At 43.0% G+C, this 21767-nt stretch overlaps 1 protein-coding gene across 3 annotated transcripts in view; it reads right to left on the bottom strand.

Annotated features, from left to right (window-relative positions):
- The window catches only part of ST7L (suppression of tumorigenicity 7 like), a 108158-nt gene that overhangs the window by 35043 nt on the left and 51348 nt on the right, over positions 1–21767 (bottom strand). For all 3 annotated transcript variants that reach the window (XM_061631998.1, XM_061631997.1, XM_061631999.1), the window contains exons 12-13: positions 15609–15759; positions 4973–5065 (exon numbers count right to left, since the gene is read on the bottom strand). In XM_061631998.1, the coding sequence (XP_061487982.1) occupies positions 4973–5065; positions 15609–15759 (244 nt within the window). The remainder of the gene's footprint in view (positions 1–4972; positions 5066–15608; positions 15760–21767) is intronic.

Raw genomic sequence — 21767 nt, 5'->3', positions numbered from 1 at the left:
CAAAGGCTTTGCTGTAGTCTATAAAACATAGGGTGATTTTCTTCTGAAATTCCTTGGTCTGTTCCATTATCCAACGTATGTTTGCAATATGATCTCTGGTGCCTCTTCCCTTTCTAAATCCAGCTTGGACATCTGGCATTTGTCGCTCCACATATGGCGAGAGCCTCTGTTGTAGACTCTTGAGCATTACTTTACTTGGATGGGATATTGAGGCAATAGTTCGATAATTACTGCATTCCCTGGGATCCCCTTTCTTTGGAATTGGGATATATATTGAACTCTTCCAGTGTGTGGGCCATTGTTTAGCTTTCCATATTTGTTGACAAATTTTTGTCAAAATTTGGACAGATTCAGTCTCAGTAGCTTGTAGCAACTCTACTGGTATTCCATCTGTTCCTGGTGATTTGTTTCTTCTAAGTATTTTAAGAGCAGCTTTCACCTCACATTCTAAAATTTCTGGTTCTTCATCATACAGTTCCTCTATGAATGAATCTGTTCTTCAATGTATTGCTTCCATCTTACTTTTATTTCATCTCGGTCAGTAAGTGTGCTCCCCTGTTGATTATTCAACATCCCTACTCTTGGTTTAAATTTCCCTTTCATTTCTCTTATCTTTGGAATAGGGCTCTTTCTTCCCTTTTTGCTGTCCTCTTCTATTTGTATACCGTAACTATTGTAATAGTTCTTTGTCCCTACATACTAGTCGCTGTATTGTTGCATTTAGGGTTCTGACCATGTTTCTACTCTTGCTTTTGCTTTCCTTTTCTCTTTAACCATTTTAAGAGTTTCTTCAGTCTTCATTGAGGTCTTTCTCTCTTTTTAACTAGAGGTATTGTCTTTTTGTATTCTTCCCTGATCATGTCTCTGAGTTCAAACCATAGTTCTTCTGGTTCTCTGTCAACTAAGTTTAAAGCCTCAAATCTGTTCCTTATTTGGTCTTTATATTCTTCTGGGATGTTATTTAAATTGTATTTTGGCATTATGATTGCTTTGTTCTTCTTTAGCTTTACTCTGATTTTCAATACAACCAATTCATGATCTGTACTGCAGTCTGCTCCTGGTCTTGTTTTCACAGAAAGTATGGAACTTCTCCATCTTCTGCTACCAATTATATAACCAATTTGATTCCTATATTGATAATTTGGTGATGTCCACGTGTACAGTAATCTTTTTGGTTGCTCAAAAAATGTGTTTGCAAGAAACAAATTATTGGCTTCACAGAATTCAATAAGTCTTCTGCTTCGTTTCTGTCTCCTAAGCCCCATTTCCCCACAATTCCTAGTTCTTCTCTGTTCCCTACTTTTGCATTCCAGTCCCCCATGATTATCAGCACATCTTGTTTTGGTGTGTGATCAATTTCCTCCTGTACTCCTGTGTAAAATCTCTCCAGTTCCTCTGCTTCTGCGTTTGCCATTGAAGCATAGACTTGGATGATGGTTATGTTGATAGGTTTACCATTTAATCTCATTGATATCACTCGCTCAGACCTTGCATTGTAGCTCCTAATTGCTTTTGCTACATCACTTCTCACTATTAAGGCAACCCCATTTCTTCTTAATTTCTCATTTCCTGAGTAAAATATTTTGTAGTTGCCTGATTGAAAATGTCCCATTCCCGTCCATTTTAATTCACTCACGCCAAGTATTGTAATGTTGATACATGCCATTTCTTGCTTGACGATTTCTAACTTTCCCTGGTTCATGCTTCTCACATTCCATGTTCCTATGGTGTGCATCACACAACTCCAGACTCTCGTTTCTCATCTGTGTGCATCAGCCTCTGGGCTTCCTTTTGGCTTTGACCCAGCTGCGTCATTAGTCACAGCGCTACTCGTACTTGTCCTTTGTTCTTCCCCAGTAGCTTGGTGAATGCCTTCTGACCTGGGAGGTCTCATCTTCCAGCACTATCTTGTGTTGCATTTTGGATACTCTGTTCATAGGGTTTTCGTGGTAAGAGGTATTCAGAGGTGGTTTACCATTGCCTTCTTCTCAGTTTGGATGCATCTTAGTCTAGTGGCTCAGCTTTGACCATTCCGCCTTGGGTGCCCCTACTAGGAGTCTAGCCTCTTGGTCTAGACTCCCAAGGGCATTGCTCTCAGCTTCTTCAACACTCTCAAACCCCTTCACCATGTTAAGGTGTGCATCCTAAAGCCCCCCCCCAATATTACAGGTGCCTATTTTCATGTGACACATAGATACCTTAGGTTGTATGTGTCTAGCTGACAAATGTGCATTAACCAGTTCATGCAGTAACTCTGGAGGAGAACTTCTCTTTTCTGATCTCATCACTGATGCAAATAAATAAACCTGAAGCACATCAGATAAATGTGGCAGCCAGCCTGCACCTAAAAATGGCTCTTCAAATTTACCAGTGTAAAGGATTTTAAAGACAGGTTTTAAAAAGAGGTTTCTAAGATATCACATTAAGCGTATGCATTTCTAGGCTATATGCTACAATTTTAAAAACTGAAAGTAAGGCAGCTATTAAAAAACCCTCAGTTGATATAATCTTTGGAAATCATTGTTTGTTTTAATCAGGAGCAGCCATGAGCACACAGGACAGCCACTTCTTGTGAGAAAACAGACTTCCAAATAGCAACCACAAAAAAAAAAAAACCTTCTGCGAAGGCCACATTGCCTAAAAGTTCAACATCCATAAGGGCAACAGGTAACCTCGCTTTTATTAGGGCTTTAGATTCACATATTTCTAAACTAATTTTTGATTGTAAGCATTTAGCATAAAACACACCAGACTTCATGAAATGTCTTATGACTCCTTCAAAGGTTACACATGTTTTGTGTGGAAGGTATTTTTATGCAAGAAAAATATTTTTTAAAAAATAGGAGGTGGGGACCTTTTTGAAGATTGGCTGCTGTTCCTCTCCTTTATGAATTCCTCTCCAAATGAACCCTGACCTCCCCAAACCCATCTCTCGTTTTGGCAAGGTATCATATCATGAATTGCGATTTGCCTGATTTATGCCCTTTCCCTTTTTCCTTCCCTTTAGATAAAGATCTAATGTATCTGAAGTTGGAGAGGGTTTTTTTTTTTAAAAAAAAAATCATGTTGTATTGCTTGAAAGATTGTTTGAAAGGCCATGTTTTGTATTTGTATCTTAGGGGACACGGACGTTTTGTACAGAGAGGGGTGGGGGGTTGTTCCTTGTATGTTTACTCTATATTTGTGTTGTTTTTCAAGAAAATTTTTTTTTCAAAAGGGAGATGGGGGAAACTACCACAAGCAACAGTTGCATGTGCATCTATTTCACTTCATATTCTGTGATCTTCCCACATGACAATCTATATGTCATTACCATATTTTTTCCCTACAAGGAACTGCTTTCCACATAGTAAATGTGGAACACATGAAGCAACCCTGAGCTGACTACATGATTTAGTTAGTGGAAGTGAATGGCACGCTTTCTAAAGTGTCAGGAATTTTTCTGAGAGTGTGAATCACTTTTATCCAACAGGGCATGTTTTTGAGCAAGCTGTTTTCACTGCTGAATCTTAATGATAAATTAACTTAAAACTTCATCTGAGAGCTGAGCAATTCTAGTACCATATAGAAAAGTACAAAAGGGCACTATGTAAGATGCCTAGCAGATATGCCATGGAAACCTGTGTGCTGAAAATACGCATGTAGATTCCTTCAGTATGGTACGTTTCCAGCTGTGCTGAACAAGTTGACCTTGGGTCAGTTTCTATCATTGTTTGATTATGGCCATTCAGAAGCCAGAAAGATTTTGTTTTTGTTTTAAAAGGCAAGTTAGAGCTCCAAAGTGTTCTTTGAAGCTACAGTTTAATCAAATACATGTAAGTCTACTTATTAAATATTTATATCTTGCCTTTCTACAATACAGTCTACAAGGTGGCTAACATAAATACACAAGGCAATTCAGATAAAGACCTCTATACCACCCACAGATGTAGGTCTTCAATTAAGTTGTACAGGTTGCTAAGTCAACAATCAGAGCAGCTTCCCAGTGATGTGATGACTAAAATGACACAGTAACTGTGCTAAGACCTAGATATTTAGCATTTTCTTCACAGTCGATATGACCACAAGAGTACTGACCAAGTTGAAGTCCCCACAATGGAAGCATGCATTCAACATCTCTTTCCACCAGAGAGAAATTGGCCATGTGTTTGTGTACACTCCTGCAATTTATAATTCACTTTTCTTCTGACAGACTAATGAACCTAGAAGACAGAGAATTCTGCAGTGCTGCTCCAATCAGACAAGTAGAGAAAGAAACAACAGTCACAAAGTCAAATAGCAATATGTAAGCAATAGTGAGACTAGATAAAAAACCAAAAGGAGACAATTATATTTTAACTCCTTTCGGAAACATTAAGGAAAAATACCCCTCCTCAGGATATTTTGATAGCACAGGACTTACCACAGCACAATTCCATCCCATACCAGTCATTTTTATGATTTTGTATTTTAATAATATTTTATATGCTATTGTATCTATATACACTGAAATATATTTTATATTTATATGAGTAAGAAGTTTATTTTTGAAAATAAAATATAAATACCACCAGATCCTGAATCAAAAACCCCAAGCCATGTGGAAAAAAGCATAAACTCTGGCTCTTCCCCAGACCAATATCTTACCTCCTGGAAATTGTGGGCAATGCTGCCAAGGGAAGGAGCCGTCCCGTGGTGGTCTCTCATGAAGTCTTGAGCTTTGACATTTCCTTTGCAGCATGGGAAGGAGTTGTATTGCAATGACTCCCACATTGCAAAGATAAGATAAAGGGGGCTAATTTACATTGTTGGTGCTTTCCTTGCTGTTAAATGTATTTAAAAGCTAACTGCATTCAGTGTACAAATGGATGGAATATTTATTGTATGCTTATATTAAAATATATGTATAAGTAAATATAAGTATAGAAAGGGAACAGAATTTGCGATTACTTGTAGATGACAACGAAATATGAGAAATACAACATTTACTTACTTGGTAATAACTCTCTGTCTGCAGTCTCTGTGCAGCTCGGATAGGGATAAAATAGATGGCCCTTTTCTAATGGATATGGGATCATTCTAAATGCTGGGGGGGGGAAGGAAGAAATAGTCAATGATACCAGACCCACATAAAAATAACTGTAGTAGAGTCCACTGGTGACAAAGTCATATTTATGTTCTGTATAGCATCTTGGACAGGTTATTATTCAATGTAGTAAACTGTCACGGGGTTAGGACGAGAAGTTGGGGTTACTTCTATTCCTCTCTGGGTAAGGATTGCCCACCAGGTCTACAAAAGGTACCTTCAGTTCTAAATCCAGCTGGATTCCTCTTTCGCTAGAAGCTAAAATGATGAAACTGAGGTTATCATACTTTGGACACATAATGAGAAGGCATGATTCACTAGAAAAGACAATATTGCTGGGGAAAACAGAAGGGAGTAGAAAAAGAGGAAGACCAAACAAGAGATGGATTGATTCCCTAAAGGAAGCCACAGACCTGAAGTTACAAGATCTGAACAGGGTGGTTTATAAAAAATGCTATTGGAGGTCACTGATTCATAGTCGTAATTGACTTGAAGGAACATAATACACACAGTCTTAGCATGTATTGCTCATTATGTATTATGCATCATACTGTGTATTGATTATTATTTAATTATTATTTGAATTGTATTTATATAGCAGTTTTAATTTTTTATAGTCTGGAAACTACATTATGTATTTACATTATATATTGTTTATTGTTTCATGTTGCAAACCACCTTGTGGTATTTTGACAAAAGGCAGTATAGTAAAACCTCATTAGACCAGGGGGTTAGGGACAAAGGATACACCCATGTTATTGGGCTTCCATGTTATAATGAAAACTGCACTGAAAGGCATTTAGAATAATTTTTTAAAAATAAAACAGACACGCAGATAGGGTTAGAAGCAGAATAAATGAATAAAAACAGCCACTGGGAGCAGGAAGAGAAAAACAAGAACAGATATAGGTTGGTGGAGGAAAAAAGAAAGCAAAAACACTCAAAAAGGCAACCTGCTGCTGTGGCTGAGGCAAAACCTGCACTGCTGTAACCCTGAATAAATACTGTTAGCAAATTAAACTCCAGAGACAACAACAAAAGGAATTGTGAACTAACCAAAACTGAGAAGACTTGAGTGACAGACTCCTAGAAAAAAGCTGCCAGGAAGGGAAATGGGTGGTGGGGATATGCTAGGAGAAAAATTAAAGGAATACTGACAGAAAATAAATGGCTCAAAAACACCCAGGAAAGCAACTGGAAGGACTCACCATGGACAGGAACACTGAGGATGAAGAACAAGGAGCAAACAGGAAAAAAAACCAGTAGAAAGTGAGGCTGATAGAGAAGGGAACGAGAAACCTTCCCTGGTGGCATTTCAGCTCAGGCTCGCAGTTAAAGCCAGCAAGCATAGTACTGGTTCCTAGATAGGCACTGAAGTGAAGACTGTTGTTTGGAAGGATGGGAGCCTACAGCATTTTTCAATCTTGTGAGTTAAAACATGTGTGAACTGCTGTACTGTGTATTTTATGGTCATTTATTATTTATTTATTTATTTAATTACATTTCTAGACCGCCCTATAGCAGAAAGCTCTCAGGGCGGTGTACAACAAATAAAATCACAATTAAAATATGAGCAAGTGTGAAAAATATAATACAATTATAAAAACATTAAACATGATAAAAATCCGAAATAGAATTGCCATTGAGTTTATAAATTAAAACCACAATGTACAGTAGGGCCCCACTCATATGGCAGGTTATGTTCCGGACCCCCGCTGAACAGCGAAACTCATTTAATAGAATGGCGCACGATGCCCGAAAACCGCAGTAAAAGCAGAACAAGCGCCATATGAATGGGGCTTTAGTCTAATTGCATCTAATTGAGACCGCCGCGTTATCAAAGCGCCGTAAAGCGAAGAGCTGTAAAGTGGGGCCCTACTGTATCCAATTCTGCAGTACACTGAGACCTGTTTTATCGAAGTTCTACAGTACATAAGTTTCAAATCATCATCATCAAGCTTCTCTGAAGGAAGCTGAGATCAGATCACTTTTATTAAATTGGCACTATACTACCACACTCAGACTCACTGACAATCACTTCCCAAAACAATCGATTCAGCCTCTCCATCACAAATTAAATTGGATAGGAATTCAATATATATATATTGCTTTTTGCAGACATCCTACTGACATCGAAGCACAAGACAAGCTGAAAAGTGATCTAAACATCACAAAAGATGGCTTCTTGACATCTTTAGTCTGAAACGCCCTATTTAATTTAGAAAATTCAGTGACTGCTTAGAATAGCACTGCGGAACCTCCATCCCACAGGCCAAATTAGGTCCTAATTTGACCTGCAAGACTTTTTCTCCCAAACTATGTCCACCTGTCTTGAAGGATTGAAATCAAACTGGCTACCTATCTGTTTCCGGGCCAAATTCAAAGTGCTAGTTTTGACTTATAAAGCCTTACACGGCGCGGGACCACAATACCTAGCGGAACGCCTCTCCCAATATGAACCTACCCGCTCACTACGTTCAACATCTAAGGCCCTCCTCCGAGCTCCGACTCACAGAGAAGCTTGGAGGGTAGTAACAAGATCTAGGGCCTTTTCAGTGGTTGTCCCCGAATTATGGAACAGTCTCCCTGATGAGGTGCGCCTGGCACCTACACTTCTATCTTTTCGGCGCCAGGTCAAAACCTTTTTATTCTCCCAGGCATTTTAATCTATTGTGTTTTAATGTATATTAGGTTGTTTACTTGTTTAATAATGTATACTTTACTGTTTTTGTGATTTTATTGTATTTTATCCATGTTGTGCACCGCCCTGAGAGCCCTCGGGCTGTGGGCGGTATATAAATCGAACTAAATAAATAACATTTTTTCTTTGCAGATTGGCTTGAATTCAAGCTGGTCTGCAAAAGAAAATGCTTAACACAACGTCACCCTGCCCACCTGTCAAAGTGGCCCACAGGAGTTGGTGAACATCAGGATCTGGCCTGTTAGCTGGGTCCAGTCTCCGTAACTAGCTATTTCTATTTGAATGAAGCTTTCTTTGTGGTGGTTTCAGTAGCAAATGGGATGTGCTACATTTAATCAGATTTGGGCAGAGTTTTTCACCACTTGCATTCTAACAGTCTTCTCTCCCATACCAAGTAATGGGAGAGAAAATAGTGATTGGAAGTTGATTATGAAATAGATATTAAAGCTAGCATCTGATTCCAGCTCATCTGCAGAATGGCCATAATTGATGGTCAGCGAATTCCACAAAGAATTCTGGGATCCTTTAAGCCTCAACCAAAGTGTTTCCGTTAGGGGTGAGGGCGAGAAAATAGACGTTGTTTGTGTTGGACTTATGGGGAACAGATCCACAACTAGCTATTTCTACTTGAAGGAATGCAGGAACTGTAAGATGAAACAGAAGTTTGGATTGATTATTAAGACTAAAGAGTGAAAGGAAAATATGACTCACACGTTCAATTAAGTTTTAGGCATTTAATGGTGTCATCTTGTGTAAATACTAGAAGCATTTTATAAAAATGGAAATGTGGAGAAAGAATAGTAGAAATTGTACCATTGGTCTCACCTGAAAGGTGATTTTCATAGGAGTGGGCCATCACTGTGGGAAATAGTTCCACCTATCGTGCGAAGGCAAGAATGTTTTTGAAGTCAAGACTAGGGACGTCATGCCCCTCCCACTCTCCAGTTCATTCGTAGCGAGTCTAAAAAGAGATATCTAAAAATACAAGAACAAGGCCAACAGGCCCGCCAGGAAAATAACATAATAGTCACATGCATAACAACATGACTCTAACATAACTACATAACAGAACAGAGGTAAAAGTCTTGACTTCACTCTTACATTTAAATATAATAGCGTAACAATAACATGTAACCCATTGATAAAATCTCTAGTCATCCTCCAACTGGGAGGGTCGTGATAGCCCACTCCTATGAAAATCACCTTTCAGGTGAGACCAATGGTACATTTTCCATAGGAGGTGGGCCATCACTGTGGGATGTACCAAAGCAACCCATATAGGGAGGGACCACCCACATGTTAATCCTCATTAAGAACCTGTTGCAACACTCGTCTGCCAAAAGATGCATCAGCAGAGGCATAACGATCAATTTTATAATGCCTTATAAACGAGTGTGGGGAAGACCAGACTGCAGCCCTACAAATATCGGCAACAGGAGCATTAGTGGCAAAAGCAGCCGAGGTGGCAGCTGACCTGGTAGAATGAGCCGTTATACTAGCTGGAACTGACAGCTTCAGGGACTCATATGCTAAAGTAATGCATGCCCTTAACCAACGGGATAAGGTAGAATTGGATACTTTATGCCCCATAGGCCTTGGATGAAAGGATACAAACAGAGACTCCGTTCGTCGAATCTCTTGGGTCCTAGACAGGTAGGTCTTGAGAGCCCTCCGGACATCTAACGAATGCCAAGCCTTTTCAAGAGGATGGGTAGGGTCCGGGCAAAAGGAAGGCAACACAATGTCCTGGTTGCAATGAAAAACTGAATCGACCTTGGGACGGAAGGAAGGATCAGTCTTCAGCACAACAGAGTCCTTATGGAAGACGCAGAGGTGTCTAGCAGAAGACAATGCGCCCAACTCCGAAACGCGTCTGGCAGAAGTGATTGCGATCAGAAACAGGACCTTGAAGGACAGTATACGTAGGGGCACAGTCCTGATGGGTTCAAACGGAGGGCGTTGCAAAGCCTGCAGAACTTTCGGCAAACTCCATGAGGGGAACCGATGGACAACCGCCGGAGAGCGTAGGGCGACTCCCCTCAAAAAAGTTTGATGAACGGATGTGAGGAAATATGATCTCCAGGAGAGGACACTGAGAGAATGGATGACAGAGTAGACGCATGTCGACGTAGAGTGTTGGGTCAAAGTCCCATCATAAAGCCACTATGGAGAAATTGGAGCACCTGGTGCACATTGGCCTGGGATGGATCGTGGTGGTGGGACTGACACCACTTGGAGAAAGCCACCCAGGTATGTTGATAAATGCGAGTGGTAGATGGTCTTCTCGAGGCCAAAATAATATCAATCACAGCGTCAGACAGTCCAGCTGACCTCAAATGTCTCCGTTCAAACGCCACGCTGTTAGATTGAGCCAAGTAGGGTCCTGGTGCAGTACTGGACCCTGGGATAGGAGGTCTGGCGTTACTGGAAGTGTCCAAGGATCCATCATTGACATTGCCAGAAGATCTGAGAACCACGGTCGGCGTGGCCAAAATGGTGCTATCAGAACCAGCTGTGCCCTTTTGGTTCGCGCCTTCCTCAAGGTTTTGGCTAACAATGGTATGGGAGGAAAGGCGTACAATAGACCGTCTGGCCACGGTGTTGTCAGAGCATCCACTGCTTCTGCTGTTGAGTCCAGGTATCGGGCAAAGTACCTGGGAAGCTGGCAATTGCGACTGGAAGCAAACAGGTCGACTGAGAGGGCGCCAAACCGACACTGGAGACGATGGAAAATGGCTGGATGAAGTTTCCATTCTCCCGGAAAGACCTGTTGTCTGCTGAGCCAGTCTGCTGTCACATTCCAAATCCCTCTGAGGTGCTCTGCTTTCAGGGATTGTAGATGTTGTTCTGCCCAGACAAAGATGAGGGAGGCTAAGTCCTGCAGAGGACGAGACCTGGTGCCCCCCTGTCTGTTCAAATGTGATTTTACACACGTGTTGTCTGTTCGAATGAGCACATGATGCAAAGGGAACAGAGACTGAAAATGACATAAAGCCAAGTGGACAGCCTTTAGTTCCAGCCAGTTGATGCTTCGAGATTGCTCTGCGTTGGGCCAAACCCCCTGAACGTACTGGGAGTTGCAGTGGGCTCCCCAACCTATGAGGCTGGCGTCTGTGGTCACGGCGGTTCTGCGGGGTTCTCTGAACGACGTGCCCTTGGAGAGGTGTTGAACCTTGGTCCACCAGCGGAAGGAGAGGCGCAGAGTGGGGCTCAAACGAACTTTGCGATGGTTGGAGCTGGCAATGTCTTTTTGAAAAGGCAACAGAGTCCACTGAAGGGGCCGAGTGTGGGCTCGAGCCCAGGGCACAATGTGGATTGTGGAGATAAACATCCTGAGCGCTCTGGCGAGAAGCATGATGTCTGCGGATGTTTGTTGCATCAGGGACCTTGCGATGCTTGTGATGGCAGTGATGCGATCTGGAGCCAGGAAGACCATTGCCTGCAGGGTGTCCAACATTGCCCCAAGATGTAGTAGGCGTTGGGTTGGTTGGAGATGGCTTTTGTCGAAGTTGACAAGCCAGCCGTAGGTCTGCAAAACATTGAGGGTGATCATTAAATGATGATGAGCCAGCTCTTCAGACTTGGACCGTATTAGCAGATCATCCAAATATGGGTAGATATGAACCCCTTGGGTCCGAAGGTAAGCCACTAGGATGAGTAGCACCTTGGTAAATACTCTTGGAGCAGAGGAGAGGCCAAATGGCATCGCTCTATATTGAAAATGTTGGTGGCCAAAGGCAAACCGAAGAAACTTTCTGTGGGCTATGCAAATGGGCACATGGAGATACGCTTCCTTAAGGTCGATAGAAGCCAGGAAGTCTCCTTCATGCAGACTCTCGGTAATGGAATGGAGAGATTCCATTTTGAACCTGCGGTATGTTACAAAACGGTTGACAAACTTGAGGTCCAATACCGCCCTCCAAGATAAATCTCGTTTTGGCACAGCAAATAGGAGGGAGTATACCCCTTCCGACCTCTCAGTTGTGGGAACTGGCTCTATCGCCGCTATGTCCACGAGGTGATGTATAGCTGTCTGCATGATGTTGTGCCTGGCTGGTGCCCTTGGGCAAGGAGAAGGATGGAATCTGTCTGGTGGGGTTGCCCAGAACTCTATGTTATAGCCATGAGTGAAAAGGTCCCTGATCCAGGAGACCGTAGTAAGGCGTAGCCATCGATCTCCAAAATTAAGTAATCTGCCGCCTATGGGGAGGACGTTAATACTACTTGAGTAGGCGGGGGCCTCCCTTATATGTGGACGATGAGTTGCCCCTGCGCCCTTGGTACTGACCTCTGCCTTGGAAGCGTCGGTTCCAGGAGCCCCTGAATGCGTTGGGGTCATAGGGTCTGAAGTCGCGGCCTCATCCTCCTGGCCGCGTTCCTCGAAAGGACTGGTTGGAACGAAAGGAGGAAAATCGCCTGAAGGGCCTGTGGTCGATGTTCTTGACTGTGGCCAGAACCGGTTTGTGGGCATCTTTTGGATCAACCAGAACTGCCTTTAGAGCTTCCTCGCCGAAGAGTAGAGATCCGGAGTAAGGAGCCTTGGACAGGTTCAGTCTGGCCGCTGAATCAGCTTGCCAGTGGCGAAGCCAGAGGGTGCGACGAGCGACTATTTGAGTCGTCATGGCTCGTGCCCCTAATTGGGTGGCATCCAAAGTGGCATCGGCCACAAAAGCTGCTGTCTTACGTAATTTCAATAGTGCTCTTTTGAAGGCGACAGGATCAGGGTTAGCATCCTCTAGAAGGTCATCCATCCACATCATAGATGCTCTGGAGAAGATGGAGGCTGAAGCGGAGGCACGCATGGCTAGGGCAGTGGCCTCGTGATTCTTGCGGAGGGCGAAGTCTATTCGACGCTCAGTAGTATCTTTTAGGTGGGATTCCCCTTCCCTGGGCAAAAGAGATCGTGAAACGAGGCGAGCGATTGGTTCATCTATGCCAGGGACATCTAACTTGGTGGCAAAGTCTGGGGCTAGGGTGTAAAGTCTGTCAGCCAGGTTCTTGAAGCGTCGAGCTTTGAGTGGGTGGGCCCATTCTTCGGAGGCTAATTTGGCAATTGGGTCCGGCACCAGGATGTAGTGTTCAGTAGGTGCAAGGGATTTGAGGACCTTGGCTCCTTTGATAGCTGGGGCGGACGAAGTTGAAGGCGCAGTCTGGAGACCAAGGGTATGAAGTACCCTACGTGCTAGCGGTTGATAATCTGAGGTATTGAACAAGCGATACGATGTATCCTCCTCATGATCTGAATAGTTGCTCCAGTCGTCTCCTTCAACATGGTCAGTGAAAGTTGACTCCTCCGCATACGAGGCTTCGTCCGTAAATCTGCCTCTGGCTACATCAAAGGGATCTGGTGAGCAGGAAGGATGAGCTTCATGGCACGCACGTTGGTCCATGTTGAGTGGGGGTATGGCAGGAACTTGTGGTAGTGACTGCATTCGTGTGAAAAAAGCCAGCATGGCTTGGAGTTGGGAGAGGAAATCAGGAGACGGCTGCAGACCAGATGTGGGAGATGTATGTGCCTGGTGAACTGTTGGAACAGATGTCTGAGGCGGTAAGCCAGAGGTAGGTTCGTTAGGCGAACAGTGAGCGGGAAAGCCAACAAACTCTTCCTCGTCAGAGGCAGTAGCAGGAGAATGGAAAATATCACTTATGTGTGTCTGTGCTGTGGTGGTGGTTGGCACAGAGACATAACGAGGGCGCTTTGGTTTACTATGGCTGGAAAGATGTTTTGTCTTAGCCAGTGCTTTGGCATGTCTGGTCTTAGACGTGTTATGATGTTGTGGCTTAGCTGATTGTGGCATGTCTGGCTGATCTGGCACCATGTGTGTTGATGGTGACATGCCTGGCTGTTCTGCCATCTTATATAAACCTGGGTGCAGTACACTGCCATGGAGGGGGCAGGATGTAAAGACCCGAACTGGCACAGTGTACTACCACGGAGGGGGTAGGATACACTGGCAGATGGCGAAATGCACTGCCACAGAGGGGGCAGAATGCACTGAGGTATCACCGTTAATATAATATAGGCTGTTTTAGAGTTGGCACACTCAGATTAGTGCTGTAGGCTGGGTTATTGGCTTGTTCACGGCCCCAGAGGGGGCAGGATATACAATATAAATCAGGTTTAGTACAAGTCAGCCACTGATATAAAGCTCCAGCCTTGATAATATAATCCAGCCACTAGGATTAAAGCTCCAGCCTTGATAATGTAATCCAGCCACTAGGATTAAAGCTCCAGCCTTGATAATACAATCCAGCCCACTAGGATTGGAGCTCCAGCCTTGATAATATAATTCAGCCACTATGATTACAGCCACAGTAATGTGTGTAAATCAGCCGTGTAAATTTGTCAGCAGCACATATACACAAACGTACGGATAGATAGCCTGCAGGGGAGGTATCCGATAATAAGGAGAACAAAAAGGGCGGGAAATTCAAAATCAAAAAGAAAAAATGGTGCCCGGAAAAAAAAGGAGCGGGAAAAAATGGCGGAGAGGGAAGAAGCAATGGCGGCTGTCGGAAGCGAACTGGGGGAAGGGCTGCCCAGCACGGTCTCGCCGAAAACCGCAGTAGCGGCTCTAGAAAATCCCCGGAAGGAAGCAGGTAGGGGAAAAACGGCAGCCGCCGCAGAGAGAGCCGCCGTCGCGGTCTGTAAAGCCCTTCGCAGTGGGATTTAAGCCATGTAGCGAGGGCGATCTGAGGCAAAGGAGTAACGGCAGGAGCCGCAGCTGCAAGCTCCCGCTGAGATCGGATAAGCCGCAGCCGCGGCAACAGATCGGGGGGGGAGAGAGGGTCAAAAGCGATCAAAAGCGATCAAAAAAGAGAACCGCAGCCGCGGTCACTGAGGGAGCCCCCTGGCTACGGATACGACAGAGCCGGGGGGGGAGGGGGCTTGAAACTGCCAAAACAAAGAGAGCCGCAGCCGCAGTCTCAGAGGGAGCCCCCAGTCAAGGAAATAAAATAAATGGAATAGCTCTGAGGAAAGGGCGAAGAGAGCCGCAGCCGCGGTCTCTAAGGGGACCCTCAGTATGCTAGACACAAAAACGGAAAAAAGGCTTTAAAGACAAATAGACAAACAAATACGAGACTTAGCTAAATGCTATGTGAAATTCCAATCTTGTTCGTACGAAGGCAAGAATGAACTGGAGAGTGGGAGGGGCATGACGTCCCTAGTCTTGACTTCAAAAACATTCTTGCCTTCGCACGATAGGTGGAACTATTTCCCACAGTGATGGCCCACCTCCTATGGAAAATACTTGGTACTCCGCATGATATGAATGTGCACTTCAAAAAACCACACACATAAGGTAATGACCCTCTATGGCAGCACATGGTAACATCAGCTTGAACAGCTTGAAAACCACTAGCCTAGAGAAGTGGTACTGCACTGGCTTCTTTCATACGAATGCATTACTAACAGCACATTCATTCCTACGTATCAACTGCTTTGTTTTTTTCATTGAAGTACTCTGTGTTGTTAACTCCATGAACTGGCTTTTAGAAGGAAGGAGGTGGGGTGGAGGGTGTACAGGAAGAAACAGTGATGTGCATGCATAATAAATCTTATGATGTATGTACAGCAAAAGAGTGCATACATGTAATTTAAAACTTTGGAGCAGGGAGCAAACAAGCAGCACACCAGTACCATCTTAACTGCACCTTCAACGTGACTGAAATCTGTACAAGGATTGATACTAAAACTAGCTACAGTACAACTGTCAAGTGCAGAGGGAACCTCAGTATTGAATCCGGACAGCTTCATAATAAGTTCCAGGTGTACAATTAAAAATACTGACTACCAAAAAGAAAAAAGATTAGCTCAAGTCATTGACAAAGACTACTTACTGCCTTCCCACGTGCAGTGCAACAGATTAAGGGCCCCTTCAATTCGCTTCCAGTGCTGGAGATGGAAGAAAGCATATGCCACTGCTTCACTGTCTCCACGTTTCAGGATGTGCTCCGGAGGTAAAATTAAGCTTTTCATTTCTAGCAAGTACTGGAAGAAAATGTGTAAAGTGATGTGAAGCTACACAGACTATTGTGGTTAATTATTTATATACACAGTCTTCCAAGTATTTCAAAATTAGTTTCAGCTTGATCTGTGTATTACATGAGAGGGAAAAGCTGCTGATTGCAACAAAATGTGAATTATTTGGTAAATGCATATTGGAGAAGTCTCTTGTGTGCAGATGTACAGACACCATTGCACAGGGAAAACCTAAATCAGATAAGTGTTAATATTTTACAAACACATTCATATATCAGATTGCAGTATGCAAAGTGGTTCTGGGAACATACATGTAATTGCTTCTCTGGACAAACTAGAAGATGCAACATCAATGAAAACCTTTATTAGGTGGTAATACTAAACCCCAGTTCTCAGAATTTTTTTCACACAAAAAGACACCCTTCAGGAACAGAGAGCACTGGCCTAACACAAATCATAGTGAAAACTGAAGTGGTAGCCAGGGGTCAGACAACTCCCCAGTCTAGTAAAAGCCATTAAAAGCACTGTATGCATGCCAAACCTGCCTTCCCGCCCCTTCAGCTGTAGGCACTCTTTTCTCCAGTGAGGAAGGCACACTGTCTAAATGCAGACAGTACTTTTGGAAAAGCAACATGCTACTACCAACATATGTTTTGACCACTTGCTTCAAAAATACAACTGTGTGTGTAGTTTACATTGCATATATGTGCCAGAAGAATACCCTTGCAGACCAATGAACCTCCACATTGCAGAGAACAGGATTAGGATAGCAGAAACAAATAACCACAATGAACAGGATTTATAAGGGAGTGACTCCCAAGAGATGGAAGAGGCTGCAATAGTGAGTCATAGAAGTGAAAAGGGGTGATGTGCTTGACTGCTAGCGGGAGTTACTGAAAACAGTATTTTGAAGAGCCAATGGGGATTCCAACTTAATTAAGGGTTCATATTGATAGGTAGGTCCCACAGAAATTCCACTAATAGGTCTCTTAAAATAAATAAATAAATTTGGGAATTGTTACAGTTTGCCTTCAGTGACTAGTCTCCCGATAAAACAGAAGGTTGTGAAGGTAATTCACCTTATCAAATTCACTGCGAGTTCTACACCTGAAGCAGACAGAAGGCTATTTTATATGTCATTCACAAAGCAATCTACTGGGCTTATTCTGTACCAGGGATGGAAAGCTTATGGCTCTCAAGATGCTGTTGAATTACACTTCCATCATCCATGATCACTGGACATGCTGGAAGTGGCTGATAAGAATTGGGAGTCCAACAGCATATGGAGGGCCAGCATTCCTGATCTATACCTTTCCTCAAAATGCAAAGGTTTATTTTAGACACCCGTCAGCCTAAAATCATTCAATTCTGTCCCTCATTCTCTTGCACACACTTTTAGAAATTCTTCACCTTAAAAAGAGCAATATTTTTAAGTGCTAAAAATTGAAAGTCTAAAATTTTCTTTGGGAAAACAAATCAAAGAAAGTTTATAAAGCATTCAATGAATGACTTTCTACAATTTACTTCTGAATTGCCTGAACCACTCAATAATAGCCAAAATTAATCCTATCTTTGATCAGTGTAGTCAATAACTGTCAGTTCTTCCCAAAACTGTAAGAATGCAGCAAACTTAATGATTGTTCAGCAGATGCCACAAACCATGAGATTATTTACTAATCCAGTTTAGAGTACTTAACTTTTCTCATTCAGATTCTTGAAGGCGTATAGCCGAGGTTGTACCCTAGTCAAATACAGTGCATTTACTGCATCACTAGGTTTTTTGTTTTGTGTCTTGGGACTACTTCTAGAAGGGTAATATTCTCACTAATCCCATTTAATCTTCTTTGACTATTTTTTTTTTGAAACACAGTAAGGGATTACTCGCAGAGAACCATTGTGGGGAAATGGTTTCAAATATCTGACCTCTGACATGTCTCCTCATGGTCCTCAGAAATTAGCTTGGTGTTGAGCTAGATTTTTAAAAATAAGGCAGCAGGAAAGTTGCAACAATGGTCAAGCCTCAACTATATAAAAGCCTTAATCATAGACTGTTAACTCTCCAGCTCAGGAGTCTAAAGCTGCCCGTCTTTCTGTATTATGCCATACAGACATGTAGCATAAATAAATGGAAGCTACAGTAAAATAGGTAGGTTTAAAGCACTTGTTTAGCTATTTCAGATCGGAAAAATACAGGATGTTAATACTGAATATATTTTAGTTGTGAACTTGGGATGCAAAACCAATGTTGCATCTCTCTCCTCTTGCAGCCTGTTTTAGTGTTGCTGTCATTTATAAAATGTTCATCTCTTTTGTCAGGAAGCAAATGTACTTGGGGGCCAGACTGGAGACACAGAAGAACAGTGATCCTGTTGGTGTATCACCTGCTGTTCAAGGTCTCCCTGCCACAGTTGGTCAAGGTGATCTCAGGTGTGTTGCTGAAGGACTTCAACATTTACCCAGGGCCAGCCTGGTACTTTATGGTCTCTGTGACAACCATAAAATTATCTCAAAGCACCAGAACTATCACTAGAAGCTAAAATGATGAAACTGAGGTTATCATGTTTTGGACACATCATGAGAAGACATGATTCACTAGAAAAGACAATAATGCTGGGAAAAACAGAAGGGAGTAGAAAGTGAGGAAGACCAAACGAGATGGATTGATTCCACAAAGGAAGCCACAGACCTGAACTTACAAGATCTGAACAGGGTGGTTTCTAACAGATGCTATTGGAGGTCGCTGATTCATAGGATTGCCATAAGTTGTAATTGACTTGAAGGTATATAACAACAACAAACCCTTGGCCCAATACTTGCTAGTCATACCCTTTATCTTGTCTTTGCTATGGAGCACACTGGTTCTGGAGTCATGAGAGTGTGTGTTCAACTTATGCTTTTGTCATAGATGGACGTTTTCTTGATAAGGTTTGATTTAGCAGTGGCAGTTCCCTCCTGCAGTGATTGGAGGTTAATAAGGATGGTCTGGCCCTGGGAACTTATAGAATTCCAGCAATTTCTGAATGCTCCGAGGGATTTTCTAGTTGGTGCATCTAGCAAGACTCTGGTCTTGCTCTGGACTGGCAGCATGGAAAGGGCAATTGGAATGATCACTCGTAAGTGCCCTCTCTAACAAGATGGAGCCTGAAACACACCTGGTGGTCCAGAGAGCTTTGGATGATGAAACCTGCTGGATAATGCAGGTGGCACAAAACTCATAGTGAAGCTGACTGAACACAGGTTAGAGGGCATAACTGTGCCTATCATGTGGCAGTGATGGTGGCAAAAAAATCTGGAAGTAGCTGTGCAGCAGAAATCTTTACAGTGGTTAGGAGACTAGGGGGCTGTGGGCCCATAACATCAGAAACATTTGTAGTCTGCTGAGACCATTTCTCAAACCACTTTAGGGACAAAGCCACTTCCTCCTATTCTGACCTCAATACTGCTATTACAGGTCAAGTGGAGATGTCTAGAGAACAATCTGATTCTATTGTATGGGATCAGTTTCTATTGTTGTGGCCAGAAGCAGATAAGTCACTTGAGGGAATACATTGTTGCCATCACTGTGGAGCACACTGGTCACGTTGGTACTCTAGTGACCTGCATGCAATGAAATGAGAAGATCAGCAGCTAGAGTGCAGGTAGTATACATTTTCAGCACAGTTGAGGTCACACTACTCCACCTACTACCATTGCATTCAACAGAGCTTTTCTGAATGTTGAATGGGCTTTTGTCATCTAGCCAAGGAAGCATGGCTCTAACACACTCAGCAACCTGCTGTAACAAATTTGCAAGTCACTTAAGGGACAAAATCGCTCAAATTCAGACAGAGTTGGACACCAGAGTTAGTGTAAGTCCAATGGAGGTATTCAGAGCATTGTCTGTTCCATCTGTAGTGGATCGGTTTTGCTTATTGTGGCTTGAGGATGTGTACAAACTACTTTAAAAAGTACAGCCAACCACCCGTCTGTCTATCTTGGTTTCTTAGAGTTAGCCTTACGGGATTAACTGGGTGGGTCCAGGGAATGGAGAAGGGGGAGGAACCACCCAACTTGAAGATGGTGGTATGTTCCCTCCTTAAATGGACCTCTCTTGACCAAGAGTTAAACAACTATAGCTCAGTGGTAAATATGGCCTTTTGGGCAAGGTACTCGAGAGGGTGGTGGCAGCTTAGATTTAGGCTTGTTTGAAGGAAACTAATTATCTCGATCTATTTCAGTCTAGCTTCATACCTGGTCATGACATTGAAGCCACCTTGGTCACCCTGTTTGATGACATTTGTTGAGGGGGGGGGACTTGTTCTTCTTGACTTCTTGGCAGCTTTCAATAACATTGACCATGTTATCCCTCTGAAGCAGTGAAGGGAGGTAGGGTTGGGTGCACTGTATTTTTGTGGTTCCACTCCTACCTCCAGGGCCATTTCCAGAAAGTAGTTGGGGGGGCATTGTTCATGCCATAGGAGCTCTGCTGTGAAATCCCGCAGAGTTCCATCTTGTCCCCCATGCTATTTAACATCTGAAACTGCTGGGAGCTATCATCAGGAGTTTTGGAGTGAGATGTCAGCAATATGCAGATGACACCCAGCTCTATATCTCTGTTCCATCTTAATCAGGAGAGGTGATGACAGATGCTGGATGTTGGCCAATAAACTGAAGCAGAATCCTGAAAAAACAGAGGTGCTATGTGGTTTGAGTCCAGAAGATTGGGAAAAAACCAGTATTACAGCGGTTCCAGTCCAACCTATAGGGATACTTTCAAACAGCAGCAATGGATGACTTTGGCTAAGGTATTTATGTTATGAGGTTCCGCAAGGTTCCATCTCGGCCCCAATGCTATTTAAACTTGTATATGAAGTCACTAGGCAAGATCATCAGAGTCTTTGGAGCTCAGTGCTATCAGCATACTGGTGATACCCAACTCTTTATCTTAATACCATTCAAACCAGATGTAGCCGAGTCTGTGTGGAATCAGCGCCTGGAGGTGGTAATGGACTGGATGAAGACCAATCAACTGAAATTGAATTCTGAAAAGGTGAAAGCACTGCTGGCGAGCAGTTCTTGTGTCTGGGAAATGGATGTTTGGCCTGTTTTACACACACCCTGAAGGAGCAGGTACATAGTCTGGGGGTACTCCTAGATCCATCATGGCCACTAGAGGCCCTAGTGGCATCAGTATAAGTGGGGAGAGCACAGTTGCACTCAGCTCCTGCTTGTGGACTTCCCATAGGCATCTGGTGAGCCACTGTGAGAACAGGATGTTAGACTACATGGGCGACTGACCTGATCCTGCAGGGCTCTCCTTATTTTCCTATGCTCTTATTAGTGGTTCACTAGCTATAGCCATTCCTGGATAAAGATAGCCCAGACACAGTTTTGTATGTTCCAGTAATTTCCTGCTTGGATTACTGTAATGCATGCGACAGCTACCCCTGAAGATGGCATGGAAACTGCAGCTAGAATTTAACAGGCACTCCACACCATATTACACCTATTCTGCAGGAGCTGAACTGTTTACCTATATGTTTCTGAGCTTAAGTTAAGGTGTTATTAGTATATAAAATCCTGAATGACTTAAGACTTGGATACATGATGGAGTACCTCTCCTCTTAACAGATAGCTCAGATTCTGAGATTAGTTGAGGGCACCTTATTTGCAGCCCCATTGGTGAGTGTTGTGTACCTTCTCTGTGATTGCACCCAGACTTGAAAATCCCCCCCCAACATGTGTGGACAGAACAGTCGCTGTTTTCCACCATTCAGTTGAAATTGATATTTTCCCCCAGGCTGGATCTGTTTGGCAGTTTTACAGTATTGCTGTAATGTTTTATTTGATGTAATTGTATTATATTTTTTTTAATGACTATCTTTTGCTACTGTTGGAAAACCCTTTGGGAATGTCTAGTGAAAAGCAGTTCCAAATTTCATAACATAAGGTTTCAAATCCCATCCCAGAAGAAAGATCCATTTAACTCAACTGCATTTCTGAGTAGCATTACACTGCATAGGATTACACTGCCAGTT

This window comes from Rhineura floridana, chromosome 6, assembly GCF_030035675.1.
Source record: "Rhineura floridana isolate rRhiFlo1 chromosome 6, rRhiFlo1.hap2, whole genome shotgun sequence".
In the NCBI taxonomy this organism is placed as follows: Eukaryota; Metazoa; Chordata; class Lepidosauria; order Squamata; family Rhineuridae; genus Rhineura; species Rhineura floridana.
This window is presented reverse-complemented; position numbering and strand designations above follow the sequence as displayed.